Raw genomic sequence first — 18111 nt, 5'->3', positions numbered from 1 at the left:
TCAGTCAGCAGCCAGGCTTCTTGAACATGGAAGCTGCCAGTCTGTGCTGCTTCCTGCCCAACCCTCAGAGCCAGCTCCCCTTTAGCCAGCCCCTCCATGCCTGACAGCCGGGGCAGAGCCAGTGGAGCCCACCGGCTCCTTACCCCTTCCTGGCCTGTCCGAGGGTCACATGCTGCGTCAGGGTGTGATTTGAGGGGCGTGTGCCGGGGCGGGGGTGGTGTGGGCTGGTGGCAGGGCTGCCCACACATCCCCCGTGGGGAGCCCCGGCAGGGAGCACAGGCCCAGGTGCTCGCGGTTGCCGGATTCTCCTCCGCGGCTGTGCCGTGCCGAGCTGCCGGTGGCCGCCTCGCCTGATGCAGCCCTGTGCTTGCAGCAAGCTGCCCACACCCAGGAGGCGCTGGAGGAGGCCGTGCAGATGATGAAGGAAGCCGTGGAGGACCTGACCACCACGCTGAATGAGGCTGCCAGCGCTGCCGGAGTCGTTGGGGGCATGGTGGACTCCATCACCCAGGCCATCAACCAGGCAAGGGGGAGCACGGAGCACACCGCGAGGGGGTTTGGCCTGCGCTGGGATGGGGGCTGTTTCCTGAGGGCTGCCCTAGAATCCAGGGACCTTTGTCCACAGGCTGAGGGATAAACTGCTGGGTAGATTTGGGGTCCCTGCTCCCTGCCGGAAGCATGAGCAGCGTGGTCATGCTGTGGAACGAGATGGTCCCTCCCGGGTGCTGCTCCTTCCCGAGAAGAGCCATGAGAACAGCTAAAGGACTAGGAAACATGCCTGAGCGTCCCAGTTCGGAGCAGCAGGCCCTAGCGCTCTGCAGATCGCTGTAGACTGTGCTTCGAAGCTGTGGCTTGGGCTGTGAGGCCCAGGGAGGCAGGTGGGCCTGAGGCACAGGGTCAGTGCACTGCCCACACAGCTCTGTCTGGCGCACTAGCACAAGCCCTGCCGGCCTTGCAGTGTGGCGGGGAGAACTGCTCCCGCAGGCTGTGCACACCTGCCCGTGGCGAGAGGCTCCCACAACGCAATCTGTTTAGCTTAGCAGAGGGAGGCTAAGGTGTGACTTGATCCCAGCCTGAGAGTCCCTGAACGGGGAACAGAAATTGGCTAATAGGCTCTGCAGGCTGGCCAAGAAATGTCTAACGCGATCCCGTGGCTAGCAGTCAAAGCGAGACACATTCCGGCTGGAACGGAGGCCTACGTTTTAACGGTGAGAGCAAGTAACCAGTGGGCCAACTTACCACGGTCGTGGTGGATCCTGCATCACCAGCAGTTAACTCAGGCTCACATGTTCTCGGAGGTCTGCTCTGGAAATGGTTTTGGGGAGGTATCGTTTCTCTGGCCTGTGTCACGCTGGAGGTCAGACTAGATGATCACAGTGGCCTGCGAATCTCTGGCTCTGTTGTGACCAGGCACTGAGGAGAGGTAGGGAGGACCCACGCGCTGTGTCTGGAGCAAGCTGCCCACGGTACCCGCTGGCTCGGACCGGGGAGGACGTGTTCTGGGGGAGCCTGTGGGAAATGGCTGGGCACTGTGGGATCCTGCCTGCCTGCCACAGCCAGCTGCACCGTCCGTCTCTGGTTCCCTTTAATGTCTCTCTCTCTCTCTGGCAGCTGGATGAGGGGCCCATAGGGGAGCCGGAGGGAACCTTTGTGGATTACCAGACCACCATGGTCAAGACAGCCAAGGCCATTGCGGTGACGGTGCAGGAGATGGTGAGTGCTGGGGGGCAGATAGCCCCATGACACTTCCTCTCTGTCTGGGGAGGGTGGCGGGGGGTGGCTGTGTGCAACCTTGCTGCACAAGCCTTTCCAAGGCCTTCTCCAGGGGTGCGAGGCAGCGCCGGACTCACACGCTGCTGCTGCTGCAGGGCCAGTGTCTCCTGCGTGTGACGGGCCCTTCTGAGCCCTCTCCTCTGCCTGCAGGTCACCAAATCCACCACCAACCCGGATGAGCTGGGCACGCTGGCCAACCAGCTCACCAGCGACTACGGGCAGCTGGCCCACCAGGCCAAGCCCGCTGCCATCACTGCTGAGAACGAGGAGGTGAGGGATGCTGCGGAGGGGTGGCGTTAGCGGCTGGGGCGGGGCAGTGTCCCAGGGGGGCGTGTCCCAGGGGGCACTGGGTGATGCGTCCCCGCGGGGGGGACAGTCCAGCTTTCCCATTGGATAACAAGGGAGTGTCAGGGCCGGGGTGGGGCTCGGCTCTGCTCTGCGTCACGCCACCTGTGCGCTGCTTTCTAGATCGGCTCCCACATCAAGAACCGGGTGCAGGAGCTGGGCCACGGCTGTGCTGCTCTGGTGACAAAGGCCGGCGCCCTGCAGTGCAGCCCCAGCGACGCCTACACGAAGAAGGAGCTGATCGAGTGTGCACGCAAAGTGTCGGAGAAGGTGACGGCAGGAGGGAGCGGGCGGGCGGAGAGGAAGGGGCATGGGGCAGAGATGCTGGTGGGAAGCGATGGGGGGCACAGGGCAGAACGGCTGGCGGGAGGAAGGAGTGTGAAGTTGGACCAGCATGTGCCCGCTGGACTCCCTATGCCTGGCATGCGCCGCCAGCTCCTCTGCATTGTTTTCTGGATCCCTTGTGTTCTCCGGCCATGGGAGTCTGCGGTTGGCTCTTCCCTTCTGGCCCCTGGCCTGTGCCAGCTCCTTGCTGCCTGGGCAGTGGCTTTGGGTCCAGCTGCGTGGCAGAGCTTGGAAGCCCAGCGGTGCAGTTGCTGCCAGTCAGTGGGAGGGGACGCAGCAGGGGATACATCGGCCGGGGCGGTGGCTCTGGTGCTGTAACTGTGAGCGGGTTGTGTCAGGGACAGCGCTGAGCGGGGAGCACCCTGCACGCTCCATCAGCCTCAGGGTCATCCCAGCTTCCTCCCCGCAGGTGTCCCACGTGCTGGCGGCCCTGCAGGCCGGGAACCGGGGAACCCAGGCCTGCATCACGGCAGCCAGCGCCGTCTCCGGGATCATCGCCGACCTCGACACCACCATCATGTTTGCCACGGCAGGGACACTGAACCGGGAGAACGCTGAGACCTTCGCCGACCACAGGTGCCGGGGCTGATGGGGGCTGGGGAGACCATGGGGGGAGGGCAGGACGCAGGCTGTGTCCTATGGCTCTGTAGGCGGTGGGGCAGGCTGCAGCGTGGCGCTTTCCTCTCTTGCTCCCACCCGTGGGCAGTGGGGTGATGCTTTCTTCCCCCTCTGCACACAGAGGGCCGGCTGCGCTGTCCCCGGAGAGGGTGGGTGAAGGCCATGGGGCGGCGCTCTGATCCTCCCTGTCTGTACTGTGCCCGCACGGGAGGCGGGTGCAGGCCGTCATTCTCTGACCCCTTGGCCCCTGCAGGGAGGGCATCCTGAAGACGGCCAAGGCACTGGTGGAGGACACCAAGGTGCTGGTGCAGAATGCCACCGCCAGCCAGGAGAAGCTAGCCCAGGCTGCCCAGTCTTCCGTGGCCACCATCACCCGCCTGGCAGAGGTGGTGAAGTTGGGTGCAGCCAGCCTGGGCTCTGAGGACCCTGAGACTCAGGTAAGATGGGGCTGGGCTCTGGGACCACGTGACATCTGGGCTGGGGGGGCCTGGCCTTTGGTGCCCCGGGACACTTGGCTCGTGAGGAAACTCGCTCCGTTCTCAGCCTGCCCCCCGCCCCACCCGTCACTGCTGGGCACCCCAGCCAAGCACTGACCTGGTCCTGCTCCTTCCCCTTCACAGGTGGTTCTGATCAATGCAGTCAAGGACGTGGCCAAGGCGCTTGGGGACCTGATCAGCTCCACCAAGGCAGCTGCAGGCAAAGCCGGGGACGACCCCTCTGTCTACCAGCTGAAGAACTCTGCCAAGGTCAGTGTGTGGGGCAGACGGGGGAAGAGCGGAGCAGAGTGCATAGCAGGGAGTGGAGGGGCACATGGGGAGGATGCTATGGACAGTGGGGAGCAGGGTGCACAGGGGAGGGAAAGCAGGGTGTAGGGGGTTAACTGGGGAGGGGGTCATGGGGTGGGGAGCAGGGGGATGTGGGGGCGCGGAGGTCATGGGGTGGGGAGCGTGGGGGTGCTGGGGGTACGGGGTGGGAAGCGGGGTGTGGGGGCGCTGGGGTGTGGCAGTGGGGAGTAGGGGGAAGTGGGGGTCGCTGGGGTGTGGCAGTGGGGAGCAGGGGGAGCTGGGGAAATTGGCGGCAGAGGGTGGAGCCGAGGGAGGTGAGGGGCAGAGATATGGGGCAGGGGCTGTGGTGAGCGGCCAGGGGGTAAGGGCTTAGGGCTGGAGGTTCCCAGCATGCGCTGCGCTTATGGCAGCTGGTTGGGGTGGGGTGACTGAGCCTGCCTCTCTGATTGCCAGGTGATGGTCACCAACGTCACCTCCCTGCTGAAGACGGTGAAGGCCGTGGAGGACGAAGCCACAAAGGGGACACGTGCGCTGGAGGCCACCATAGAGCACATCCGCCAGGAGCTGGCGGTGAGCACGGCCGGGCCAGCGCCCCGTAGGACTGCGCCCTTCTGCTACGAGCTGCCCATTACTCACCAGCTGACTTTGCGCCCGGGCCAGGGGCGAAATGAAATGACACGAAGCCCTTGACCTGCCAGCAGCCCCCGCCCCGGGGCCGTGGGGCCCCTTTGGGTTTAATATTTGTATGTTTCTTTATTTCAACGGCCCAGAAGTCGCGTATCGGTCTCTGTCCTAGGGCGTGCTGAGCTGCAGGGGATGCACTGGGAAGTCGCTGCACTTACCTGCACAGCCTCAACTCTGTGCCCGCCATCCCAGCCTCATCCCCCTGCCCTCCACCCCATCCTGGTCTCATCCTCTGCCTCTTGTCTCAGGTCTTCTGCGCCCAGGTGCCTCCAGCCAAGACCTCGACGCCAGAGGATTTTATCCGCATGACCAAAGGCATCACCATGGCAACAGCCAAGGCCGTGGCCGCTGGCAACTCGTGTCGACAGGAGGATGTGATCGCCACGGCCAACCTGAGCCGCCGCGCCATCGCCGACATGCTGCGCTCCTGCAAGGTGCTGCGGGACACGGGCCGGGGCCATTGGGAGGCAGGGCCGGAGGGTGATAGGCCGCAGGGGCTGCACAAGAATGGACGGCACGGGGGCAGTGGGTCCTACGCAGACGGGAGGGTGTGGGCACCGTGGGCCCGGCCTAGCTGTGTGGCCGGGGACTGTGTATAGGGCAGCACTCTGCACTGCTCACTCTTTCTGGCTTTCAGGAAGCCGCCTACCACCCAGAGGTGAGCGCGGACGTGCAGCTGCGGGCGCTGCGCTATGGCAAGGAGTGCGCCAATGGCTACCTGGAGCTGCTGGAGCACGTGCTGGTGGTGAGTGACCCCACCCCCGCCCAGCTTCCATCTCCTGGCTGTGTCCCGGGGTGCCCAGATACACGCGGCTCAGCTGGTCCCAGGGATGCAGGGTCACTCTAGTACCTTCTTCTGGGATTCTTCCCCTCTGTCTCCCCACTCCTCCTGGAGAGCTCTCCCCTTGCACGCCCGGAACTCTGCCCCCACCCTCCACAAGTTACACTTTAGTCAAAGACAAATCATTGAGCTCAGTGCAGTGGTACTTGGGTGAAATTCTCTGGTCTGTGATACACAGCAGGCCAGACTGGATGATCTAATGGGCCATTCTGACCTTAAACTGTATGAATTGTCCCCGTGGAAAGCTCCTATTAGCAGTTAGGAAAGGCAGACAATTGATAAAGGAAGCTAAAGATGTTCAGGAAACCTTATGGCTAGTAGAAATAAGAAGAATTTTTTTTAAATATCAGGAACAAATGAAATCCTAGCAGTGGTCTAGGTCCTTGTCTCAAAAATCTATCACGAAGCAGAAAAGGCAGAAGTGTTCAGTGGCTGTTTCTGTTTTGTGTTTGAAAAGAAGCAGGGTGTTACATTCGTATAGAAGAGCGACAGTGAAATAGTTCCTGTTCCATCTGTCGTTAGGGAGGATATTAAACAGCAGCACTAGAGTAAAACGTTTCTCAGTTGTCAGGACCAGATAACTTGTATCTAGGAGTATTAAAGAATTGGCCAAGGAGCTTTCTGAACCATTAATGATGTTTATCAAATCTCAGAACACTGGGGGAAGCACCAAAGGACTGGAAAACAGCCAGTGTTGTGCTAAGATTTACAAAGAGTAAATAGGATGACCCAGCTGAACCACAGGCTGGTTAGCCTGACATTGGTCCTGGGCAAAATCGTGGGACGTATGGGATACAGTCAGTAAAGAATTGAAGGCCCATAGCATGATTACCACCAATCAATGTGGTTTTATGGCAAACGGGCCTGGTCAGACAAACTTCTTGTTTTTTGATGAGATCACAAGTGTTGCTGATAAAGGTAACTATAGATGAATGCACAGTGGAACCTCAGCGTTACGAACTGACCCATCAATCACGCACCTCGTTTGTAACCGGAAGTACACAATCAGGCAGCAGAGACCAAAAAAAGCAAATACAGTACAATACTGTGTTACGTGTAAATACTTAAACAAAAAAAGGGAGGGAGTTAAAAAAAGATGTGGCAAGGCAAGGAGACTGTTTCTGTGCTCTTCATTTAAATTAAGATGGTTAAAAGCAGCATTTTTCTTCTGCGTAGTAAAGTTGTAAACCTGTAGTAAGTCGATGTTCAGTTGTAAAGGTTGGAAAGGACCCATAATGTTTGTGCAGAGTGACGAACTCTCAGCGTTCCCTTCCCGAGTCGTACGTCGACTTCTCTAAGGCATTGCACTTAGGCCCACACAACATTCGGATAAAAAGCCAGCAGTATGCAAAACCCACGTAACCCACACGTGATGAAGCTGAGGAACTTCACGCCAGCACAGAAAGCGTTAAAGAGCCTCTGGGCCCAGCTAGCCTGCCCCGCTGTGCCTGCAGCCAATGCCAGGCCTGCAGGGAGAAGAAAAGGGGAGGGAAGTTCAGGGAAGTATGGCAAAGAGGCAGGAGCCAGCTGCCTCCCCAGCTGAGGGTGTGTCGCTGGGAGCCTGACATCTGGGCAGCAGCGCTGAGGAGACCGAGGAGCACCCAGCATACTCAGATGTGGGGTGATTGAATGGTAACATTGTGAGGTTCAGCCCTGCCACACTCACAGCTGCCCCGCCCAGAGGCACCTCAGGCCGTGGCAGGATGCCCAAGGCCCGCGAGGAAGCACTACTTGAATTAAGCCACTATGGACTGTTTGCACTAGAGGGGCATGCCCCAAATGTAAAGGCGGGCAGTAAGAAGTAGCCTAGGACAGTGAACTGAGACTCTCTACCAGGAGGTCCCTGTTCGGGGGCTGCTTCACGCAGGGCCCTGGCCCTGATATGTCCCCCTAGCACACTGCCCTAAGGACTGAGCCACCACGAGGCCACCCGGCCAGCCAAGCTTCCTGTTATGCCACATTAAGTGGATTGAGGAGCTGGTCTGCTGACCTGTCAGTTCAAGAAATACGAAATGTTGGCCCCTGCAGGGGTTTCTAGTGGGTCCTGCAGGAGCTGCTCCTGTCTCAGTGCCATTCAGTACCTTTATCAGTGATCTGGAAGAAATAGAAAATCAGGCCTGGGAAAACTGGCAGCTGACCCCAAAACAGGAGGCTTGGTAAATGATGATGGGGGCTGGATCGGGGTGAGTTGAGCTCGTTTGGACGTGTGTTTCAGCGCAGCCAAGTGCAAGGTCATGCTGCTCAGTCTGGTCAGTTAATCCAAAAGACCGAGGCTCTGGCTACCCGCGAGAGCTCACGGCGGCACCACTGCAAGCCGCCTAGAGTAGCCGCGGGAGAGCGCTCCCCATCGACGTACGTGATCCACCCCAGCGAGCGGCGGGAGACGCTCCTGCTGACAGCACTGGCCACACCGGTGCTTAGGTCAATGTAACTTGTCGCTCGGGGAGGGGCTTGTTCGTTCCTCAAGCGACGAGTTATGCCGACATCAGTGGTAGTGGGGGGCAGCCTGGGAAGTGACTTTGTTGCAGTGCATGAGAACCTTCTGTCAGCCGAAGCTCGGGGCTCTGGCGTCCCCGGGCGGCTGAGCCCAGGATGCAAGGTGCTCCCCCACGTTGGCAGGACCCATCTGGAGCTGTCTCAAGCCCTGTACGTAGGCTGGGAGCTCATCTCCTCTCTTGGGGTTAACCTGCTGCCCTCACCCGCAGGACAGGCTCCTCCCCCAGCCCTCCGCCTCCTGGTGGGCTGTGCTTTGGGCTCCCTTGGTTAAGTGAGCCACCAACCACGACCACACTCTGACCAGTGTCTCTGTAACCAGCAGCAGCCTGGGTCTCTCAGCTGGAGTCTCTGCTTTCCCAGTGACGGCAGGCCATGAGCTTGCTGACTTCTCTTAGCATCTGAGCTAGTGTGACTCATGTCTCCCACGTGGAGATGGGGGTGCATCCCCCTGCCTCACTCAGATCCAGGTGTCTGGGTCCTGAGTTTAACAGGCTTACCTGTGGGTCACAAGCCAGGGGACACCCATCCTTCCCCCTGCCCGCCAGGCTATTGGCATGTTCACTGACACCCCACCCCAGCGCTCTGGCTCACTGGATTCAAACCCTTGGCTGGTGCAGAAGCAGGGACTGAATTTTGTTTTAAGCTATTCCCCAAAAGGACATCAAAGCTGATGTCCTGGAGAGCCCCAACTACCAACCTCTCCCCCCTCCATAAACTGGGCACCAATTTGGAATCTAGGTTCCCTGCTGAACCGTCTTTCCCCGCTTCCCCTCTGTGAGTCCTCTTGCCCGGCTGCTTCCCTAGCTCCAGTTCATGCTTCTGCTGCTGCTTGGGGCCTGCTCGTCTCTGCTACTCTATAGCTGAAGGTCCTTCGCTTTCAGCACCAACTCCCACCGCTTCAAATCTATTGATGGGGAGCCAGGTTGTGAAGACACCCTGCTGGATGGGAACCAGGTCTTCAGGACGCCCTGCGGCTGCCTCTGCGGCTGCCTTTGTCACTCTGGGAGCCTCTTGGAACCCTGCTTGGGTCTGGAACCTGCTTCTTGGACCAATCATCCTTCTCCAGCCGCGCAATCAGCTGTGCCTTGTTGAGCTTCCCAACGCTTAACCTCTCTCCCTGCACAGGTTTGCAGTATCCTTCTTAGGGAGATTTTCTAGCTGTGTCCTTTAATTGCCCTTGTTTTACTGCTGCAAGTCACTTACTGCAAAATACTCCTGGAGCATTCAGCATCCCAGCCCTGCCACCACCTGTCGTGGAGCCACAGGATCAGTGCTATGGCCCCAGCTTTGGAACAGTCTCTTGGAGGAATCCTTCAGAGGGCCAGACCCCCTAGGGGTCTCGCTCTTCCCCCGGGGTGAGCCACTTGGGTTCACCGCCTCCTTAGGTGAACTTTGGGTTCACCACTTCCCACTGTGAGCTTCGCTCAGGGAGTCCCCCTGAGCCAGACCCCAGGGGATTAATGCACCTCGCCAAGCATGTGCAGTGACATTCAAACAACGTTGTCAGAACAGTCGGGTTTATTAGATAGCTGCAACACGGCATAGGTAGTCCTTGGGTTAGCCCAGAGAACGTAAGGTTAGAGCCCCGCTAAGTTGCACTGAACCCCATTGTTCAATCTGTCTGTCTCTCCACCCAGGGGAGGTGCCCAACTGCCTCCAGCAGCCACCACTTATCCCCCACCTCACACCTCTGCCGCCCTTTGTACCTGAGCTGGGGAAATGCCACTCAGCCTTCTTGCTAAGAGATGAGGCAGTCCATCTCTCTGCAGCTCATTTCTTGTGAGAACCAAGACCCAGACAGCTAGGTGACACCCATCTCTGGCTCTTCGCCTGCCCTGACAGGAAAGAGCCCCTTTCCACCCCCTAGGTAACACTGCAACACACAGGACACAAGCAAGACTCATAAAAATATTACAGACAATTCCCACTCCATCACACCTTCCCGGGGAGAAAACACTGTGTATTAAAGAGCTCTTTAATCTAGGGGAAAAGGGAGAACAAGAACCAATGGCTGGAAGAGAAAACCAGACAAATTCCAGTGAGAAATTAGGCACACATTTTTATCACAGCGGGTGACTAAGCATTGGAACAGATTCCCAAGGGAAGTGGTAGACTCTCCATCCGTCTCAATGTCTTCAAATCCCAACTGGGTGCCTTAGTCAAACACAAGTGACTGGGCTCATACGGGGAGCTGGGGGAGGCTCTCTGGCCTGTGCTATACAGAAGGTCAGATGAGGTGATGGAATGGTCCCTTTTGGCTTTGAAATATGAATCTAGGAACCCAGGCTGCAGGTCACATTTATAAGATGAGGGACTAGATGCTGGGAAGCAGCGGCCCTGAAAAGGATTAGGCTCATGTTCGATGACCAGCTGAACGTGAGCTCCCAATGTGATGCTGGAGCTGAGAGCGAGTGTGATCCTTGGCTGTGTGTGCAGGGGATATCGAGAGGCGGTGTTAATGGGACCAGCACTGTATGATGTGTCCAGTTCCGATGTCCACACTTCAGAAAGGATGTTGATAATTGGAACAGGTTCAGGAGAGTTACAAGCATGATCTGAAGTCTGGAAAACCTGCCTTATGCTGAGCGAGTGAAGAAGCCCTACTCTGTTTAGTTTGCACCAGAGCTGGCTTGATCGTTGTCTACAGTTGCCTATGTGGGGAGGAGTTTTTGTCACCCGAGGTCTCTTTAACTTAGCAGACAAAGGCTAAACAAGATCCAGTGACTGGAAGCTGAGTCTAAACACACTCAGACTAGAAATAAGGTGCCATGAGCATGAGTCCCTGAAAGAACTGGCCTAGGGACGTGGTTGATGCCTAGGCATCACTTGAAGACTCCCTTCTCAGAGGCGCACTGCAGCTCAACCGGGAGGTGTTGCTTGCTGCAGGAGTCACTGGCTGGGCTCTGTGGTGTGAACCATGCAGAAATCGGACTAGATGATCAGAACAGCTCATCTCTGAACCCTAACTCTACCTTCCTTCCCCTGCACACACCCCTTCCTCCCTTGGAGACCCGGCCTTTCCCATACAGAGCCCACCCCTCTGGTTCCTGTGACCCAGCAGGCTCTTTCCCCTTAGGGGGTGAGGCCCTGTCTCCACGTGCATGGTCCAAGTCCCCCAGGGCCTTTGCCTGCACACTGCCCACATGCTGCTCACTGCTTTATTCTCTTTTCTTTTCTATATTCTGTTCTTTCCGACCTTTCAGCCGGTGAGTAAAGTGGTGCTTGGAGTGACACCCGTGTGTCTTACTCAGCATGAGCCTTGGCCACAGTCCACGTGCCTGCATGCGCCCCACTGACACCGGGGTTACGCTCTGCGTGCACATGCCCCGAGTGACACACAGTTGGAGGGCTGGGAGTGGGGTTGTGTGAGAGACACAACACATGCTTTAGCTGACCGGGACTAGACTGTGTTGCCGGTGCGTGTGAGAGCACGTGTACTGAAGTGCACAGATTCTGGGTGACACAGGATATGGGGTGTGCTCCCTGTGTGCGCGCAATGCATGTGTGTCCACACAAGCTCCAGGGAACGTGGGCCTAGGAGTGTGCTGTGTGCACGCGTGTGCACAGACTCCAGGTGACGTGGGCCTGGGGCATGCTGTGTGCACGCGTGTGCGCTGGGTCATCTGGGGTAGGGGCATGCTCCATGTGTGCACATGCTCCAGGTGACCCAGGGTAGGCGTGTGCGCTCTGGGTGGAGGGGCAGTCACTGCAGTGCTCTCTGAGCCCCATTCTCTAGGACATCACCCCTCAGAGGTCCCTCCCTCAGTGACAGCCCTTGGGGTGTCGCTGGCCAGTGCCCACCTCTCAGGTCACGGGTCGGCCCAGCAGCTATAGAGCCAGGCTGGGCGTGTGAAGAGCTGGGCCCTGGCTGCAGTGCGGGATCCTAGCATCTCCTGCAATGTGCCATTTGCATTCACATGGCAGCTCGACACCTACCTGACCAGACCTCAGTGCCTCGCTGTGTGGGACCCGCAGCCTTCTCCGGCACTCAGATAGACAGTGGGGGGGTCTCAGCTCCAGGAATCCAGGGCAGGAGAGGTCAGAGGAATCCAGAGGCTGGAATGTTGTGGGGAGGTAGGAAGGGATTCTGGATCAGATAATTCCTGAGTGAAGGACAGGGGGCATCGCCTTAGCCTGCGGAACTCACCGCCACAAGGTATCACTGAGAGCACGAGCTCAGCAGGGTTCAAGAAATGATCAGCCGTTTCTGGGGAGAATGAGACCAACTAAGTCACTGTAGAAAGGGTTAAAAAGAATGGACATGACACTCTCCCACCTCCACCTCAGTGCACAAGCCAGCCCCAACTGCCAGGATTAGGGGAACCTCCCCTACAGATGTCATTCCAGGATGGGCCGCTAAGAGGTTCTTACAGCAGCTGGTCCTGGGCACCATTAGAGACCAGAGACCGGGATAGATGGGCTGTGGACTGCGCGGGTTGGGCTACCAGTTCCTGTTCCAATGGTATTCTTCTGGGGAATAAGCTGATAACCCCAGCGGGTAGGGAGGGTAACACCAGGAAGGTGGGAGTTGCGGGGTCCCAGATGGCATAAGCTCAGGTTTGTGGAAGGTCCTGCATGGAGCGACTCCAGATATTGCTAGCCCACTACCTCCTGGGGCTCTCGCTGTGGACACAGCCTGCCCCTGCTCACAGTCCTCTACCTCCCCAGGTCCTGCAGAAACCAAGTCACGAGCTAAAGCAGCAGCTGGCTGGATATTCCAAGCGGGTGGCCAGCTCCGTCACCGAGCTCATCCAGGCTGCAGAGGCCATGAAAGGTAAAGTCCTGCTCCAGATCTGGGGCTGTGACCGAGTGCTTGGGGGAGAGCTGGGAATCAGAGAGGACCAAAAAAAGGCCACCAGGGCTGAATAACAGAGTAAAAGGCAGTTAGAGGCAGAAAGAGGTCCCATCCTTTAGACACTGGGCGTCAAGGCTAGTGAGGGCAGTGGAAAGGCGTTTGAACTCCGGCGAGTCGAGTGGAGAAGTGTAACACGGCAGGCCAAGAAAGAGTTTGAAGAAAAACTAGCTAAGGAGACACAGACTGACAGCAAAAAAGTGTTCAAGTACCTGAGAAGCAGGAAGCCTGCCAAATCGTCAGCCGGGCCCCTGGACGATGGAGATGCTAAAGGAGCACTCGCGGAAGACAAGGCCCTTGCGGAGAAGCTGAATGAATTCTTTGCATCGCTCCCCACTGCAGAGGGTGTGATGGGGTGTGATGAGCCATTCTTTTTAGGTGACAGATCTGAGGAACTGCCCCACACTGAGGTGTCAGAGTGACATTACCCAGGGTACAATCTGGGCTGCTGTACAGGTGTGTCCCCTCACTTCTCCAGTCTGGGGTACCTCTGACCCTGTTTTGCTGTGAGAGCAACCACTCCTCGTCCACCCGCACCCAGCCTCCAGCATGGAAGTCACTCCCAGCTGCGCTGCATGAGTGCTATAGCCAGCCGGCCATACATTACACTGCAGCACAACACCAGCCACCTCCCAGCCCACTGCTTCCCCCAGAAATGTGCGTCTGGTACTGCCCAGCGCCCCCTGGACAAGACAAGCACTTAGTAAGGAGGTCATTTCATTAATAGAGCATGGCGTGCACAGACTCCATTATCCCACATGGAGTTTCTCAAACAAGCTAATCGAATTCAAAGCAAAAGGTCTCTCACTCCTCCCATTTCAGCAGCCTTACTGGCTGAATGTTTCAGCTAGGATTTCTTCCAAGTCCAGTGGTGCTTCCTTTTGTCCTGAAGTGTTGACAATGCCATGAGTAGAGATGAAGGGAGAGATGATTTGGGGCATCTGTTCCCCAGTTTTAGATCTTTCCTCCTCTAAGAATCACTCCAGCTGGGGTTCAGGAGACCGAAGTGGGGGGAGACAGGAACTTCCAGGTGTTCCTTTGCCAAGACGTACATTTCTTGCTCACACCCTTTTTTCTGCCAGAGAATGGCCACTTAACCAGGTCGTGATAGTCTTTTGATTTGGTGAGACATGGCTGAGGTGTCATTTGCCTTTTGTCTTTGAGAAACTGGTTTGTGCCTGCTTTTCTAACCGTGGAATATGTCTCAGTAATGTTATACAGTGGAATCTAATAACTTTACATGCACTGTTGCCACACACATTTTACAAGGACAATAATGATCAGCAAATTATGAGTTTTCAAATGATACTTCACAAGGGATATTTTATATAAAATCCATTGTAGTTTTGTAAAAAGGGTGAACATAGGAATACAGACTGTCCCAGTCAGAGGAAGTGTTGGAACAAATTGATAAATTAAACAGTAATAAGTCATTAGGACCAGATGGTATCCACCCAAGGATTCTGAAGGAACTCAAATATGAAATTGCCAAACTGACAACTGTGGTATGTAACCTATTGCTTAAATCAGCCTTTGTAGCAGATGACTGGAGGATAGCTAACGTAACACTGATTTTTAAAAAAGGCTCCAGCGGCAATCCCGGCAATTACAGGCTGGTAAGCCTAACTTCACAATCAGGCCAACTGGCTGAAACTACTAAAGAACAGAATGATCAGGCACATAGTTGAGCACTATTTGTTGGGGAAGAGTCAACATGGCTTTTGTAAAGAGAAGTCATGCCTCACCAATCTACTAGAATTCCTTAAGGGGGTCAACAAGCATGTGGACAAGAGTGATCCACTAGATAATAGCGTACTTAAACATTCAGACAGCCTTTGACAAGGTCCCTCACCAAAGGCTCCCAAGCAAAGTATGCGGTCATGGGATAAGAAGGAAGGTCCTCTCCTGGATCAGTAACTGGTTAAAAGACAGGAAACAGAGCAAGAATAAATGGTCAGTTTTCAGAATGGAGAGAGATTAATTGTGGGGTCTCAAGGCTCTGTACGGGGACCTGTGCTATTCAGCTTATTCATCAGTGATGTGGAAAAGTGAGGTAGGAAAATCTGCAGATGATACAAAATTACTCAAGATCGTTAAGTCCAAAGCAGACTGAGAAGAATTACAAAGGGATCTGACAAAACAGGGTGACAAAAACGGCAGATGTAATTCAATGTTGATAAATACAAAGTAACGCACATTGGAAAACATCCCAACTATATATACACAATGATGGGGTCTAAATTAGCTGTTACCACTCAAGAAAGATCTTGGAGTCATTGTGGATAGATCTGTGAAAACATCCGCTCAATGTACCGCGGCAGTCAAAAAAGCTAACAGAATATTAGGAACCATATTAGGAAAGGGAAAGATAAGACAGCAAATATCATATTGCCACTATATAAGTCATGATAAGGCCTCACCTTGAATATTGTGTACAGTTCTGGTCATCACGTTTCAAAAAAGAGATATTAGAATTGGAAAAGGTACAGAGAAGGGCAACCAAAAATAATCGGGGTAAGGAACAGCTCCCATACAAGGAGAGAGTAAAAAGGCTGAGACCCTTCAGCTTGACAAAAAGATGACTATGGAGGGATATGAGAGAAGTCTATAAAATCGTGACTGGTGTGTAGAAAGTGAACAAGGAAGTGTTATTTACCACGTCACATAATTCAAGAGCCATTGATCACCCAATGAAATGAACAGGCAGCAGGTTTAAAACGAACACAGGGAAGTATTTATTCACACAATGTACAGTTAACCTGTGGAACTCATTGTCAGAGAATATTGTGAAGGCCAAAAGTATAGCTGGCTTAAAAAAGAATGTGAGAAGTTCGTGGATGATAGGTCCATCAATGGATGCAACCTCATGGTCCTCATTTTGTAAGCCTCTCTCTGAGCCAGAAGCTGGGACTGGACAACAGGGAATGGATCATTTGACAATTGCCCTGATCTGTTCATTTCCTCTGAAGCACCTGGCGTTGGCCACTGTCAGCAGACAGGATGCTGGATGGATGGACCCGATATGGTTGTTCTTGTGTTCCTGTGATGCTGTCCCCGACTCGGGGACAGTGGGATCTAGTGGGGGCTGGAAGCAAGGAGCTTTGGGTCCTGTCTCCAGCTGTGGGGATTTGGCTCGGGAATGGTATCTCAATCCCATGTCTCGGTTCTCCCCCACCACAGGGACCGAGTGGGTCGACCCCGAGGATCCCACGGTCATTGCTGAGAATGAGCTGCTGGGAGCAGCAGCTGCCATTGAGGCTGCAGCCAAGAAACTGGAGCAGCTGAAGCCCCGGGCCAAGCCCAAGGTACGGCTGCGCTGCCCCACCTGCCCCGGCCTGGCCGAGCTGGTCCAGTCACGGGGCCTCGCCGGTCCTACCAGGCCTCTTGGAGGCTGCTGCGCTCTGACCAGGCCGAGGGCTCCCCCCGCACGGTCTGTGGCTCCAAGGCCTTTGCTGGGCTGCTCCTCAGTCAGGGAGCGCTGGGCCACACACACCCCCCGAGAAAACCCCTCCAGTGTCGCTCACCCCTGCTGCCCCCCAGCCCATCACCGTGTGGCTCCCTCTCTGGGTCACAGCGTTGCCCCCCAGGTTCCCTTCCCTCCCTCCATGTTGCACAGGTGCTCACTCTCTGCCCGACAGTGCTGCCTGTCCCCTACCAGCGCTCTGCTCAGCTCCGCTCTCCTCCCACCTGGCCTCGGACTCCCCTGCTCTCCCACCGGGGCTCACAACCTGTTTCCATCCGCAGCAGGCGGACGAGAGTCTGAACTTCGAGGAGCAGATCTTGGAGGCTGCAAAATCCATCGCTGCTGCAACCAGTGCCCTGGTGAAGGCAGCCTCAGCAGCCCAGAGAGAGCTGGTGGCTCAAGGAAAGGTAACACTGCAGGGCCGGGGGGGCCATGGGAGCTGTGGGACTCGCTGAGCCCTGCTCAGGGTATTGCGCAAACGTCCTCTCCAAGCACAATCACAGTGTGATGCTGGGGCACAAAGGCTTAGTGCCGTCCTTGAGTGTGTAAACAGGGCCGCAGTGAGTAGGAGCAGGCAGGTGATGTTAACTCCACCCACGGCCCTGGTGAGACCGATACGGGGTCGGGTGCCCAGGTCCGGAAGGGTGTTAACAAAGTGGGTTCAGAGAAGAGCTGTGAGGATGATCAAGGGTTAGCAAACCTGCCCACAGTGGCAGACTCAGCTCAATCGAAGCAGCTTCTCAGCGAGAGGGGTCAGTGCCAGGACCTACCCAAAGAACAGATCACTGCTAACAGAGGGCTGTAGCAGACAAAAATGGAGCCAGATTTAGTGGCTGGAAGGTGAAGCCAGCAGTGAGGGGCGAAAGTTACCCCTGGACCAGCTTACCAAGGCGCGTGGTGGATTCTCCGTCACTGAAGTCCTTTGAAATCAAGGTTGGATGTTTCTGTAAAGAATCTGCTCTCGTTCCAGCGCTGGGCTTGGCCTGGAAGCAGGAATTAATCCAAGGACGCCCTAGAAGGGGCCTGTGCTGTACAGGAGATCAGACTTATGATCACAATGGTCCCGTCTGGCCTGGGACAGAGACTCCGAGTCACTGTCCAGGGTGGGCAGCCTGCCGGGAGGTACCCACCCCTGCCTTGGATGCTTTGCACAGCAGGACAAGGCCCAGGGATGCCTGTGGCCCTCGCTGGCCGGGCAGTGCTGTGAGGTGCTGGGTGTGTCCAGGTGCCCATGGGCTCGTGGGGCCAAGTCCAGAGGAGGGCTGTGTGCTCGCCAGCACCGCCCTGCAGCCGCACTCTGGGCTCCCACGCCAAGGGGCGGGGCGGGGCACGGCAGGGCTCCCACGCCTGTCCTCTCTCCTGCAGGTGGGCGCCATCCCCGCCAATGCCGTGGACGATGGCCAGTGGTCCCAGGGGCTCATTTCAGCCGTGAGTATCCAAGGTCCTTTCCCTGTAGGGGGCCCTGCCCCTGGGTGGGGGAAGGTCACTGCCCCTGCTCGATGTCCTCACCCCCTGGGGCTGGGGGGGGCTTTTCCCTCTCGGGGTGGGGGAGCCTCTTCCTATGAGATCCTGCCCTCGCTCCCTTTCCTTCCTCACACAGGGCATGGAGCTCGCTGCTTAGCCTGCTGCCTCCCCCAGCCCCTGCCTGGGCAGTGCTTTCTCTCCAGGCGCCCCGCCCTCCACACCCCTCCCCACTCACCCCGTCTCCTGCCCCCTGCCAGGCTCGCATGGTGGCTGCTGCCACCAACAACCTGTGCGAGGCTGCGAACGCGGCAGTGCAGGGCCATGCCAGCGAGGAGAAGCTCATCTCGTCCGCCAAGCAGGTGGCCGCCTCCACGGCGCAGCTCCTGGTGGCCTGCAAGGTGAAAGCTGACCAGGACTCAGAGGCCATGAAGAGGCTGCAGGTGAG

At 56.7% G+C, this 18111-nt stretch overlaps 1 protein-coding gene across 4 annotated transcripts in view; it reads left to right on the top strand.

Moving 5' to 3' along the window:
• Nucleotides 1-18111, top strand: part of TLN1 (talin 1) — a 122952-nt gene that overhangs the window by 100964 nt on the left and 3877 nt on the right. For all 4 annotated transcript variants that reach the window (XM_067543528.1, XM_067543530.1, XM_067543527.1 and 1 more), the window contains 15 exons: nt 374-523; nt 1612-1713; nt 1924-2043; nt 2242-2388; nt 2873-3039; nt 3335-3518; nt 3702-3827; nt 4320-4436; nt 4799-4984; nt 5188-5295; nt 12556-12661; nt 15920-16044; nt 16484-16609; nt 17568-17630; nt 17924-18106. In XM_067543528.1, the coding sequence (XP_067399629.1) occupies nt 374-523; nt 1612-1713; nt 1924-2043; nt 2242-2388; nt 2873-3039; nt 3335-3518; nt 3702-3827; nt 4320-4436; nt 4799-4984; nt 5188-5295; nt 12556-12661; nt 15920-16044; nt 16484-16609; nt 17568-17630; nt 17924-18106 (2010 nt within the window). The remainder of the gene's footprint in view (nt 1-373; nt 524-1611; nt 1714-1923; nt 2044-2241; nt 2389-2872; nt 3040-3334; nt 3519-3701; nt 3828-4319; nt 4437-4798; nt 4985-5187; nt 5296-12555; nt 12662-15919; nt 16045-16483; nt 16610-17567; nt 17631-17923; nt 18107-18111) is intronic.

Source organism: Emydura macquarii, unplaced genomic scaffold, assembly GCF_026122565.2.
Source record: "Emydura macquarii macquarii isolate MOO-44397 ecotype Brisbane River unplaced genomic scaffold, CSIRO-AGI_Emac_v2 contig_915, whole genome shotgun sequence".
Lineage (NCBI taxonomy): Eukaryota > Metazoa > Chordata > Testudines > Chelidae > Emydura > Emydura macquarii.
The sequence above is the reverse complement of the archived record's forward strand: the minus strand, read 5'-3'. Positions and strand labels throughout refer to the sequence as shown.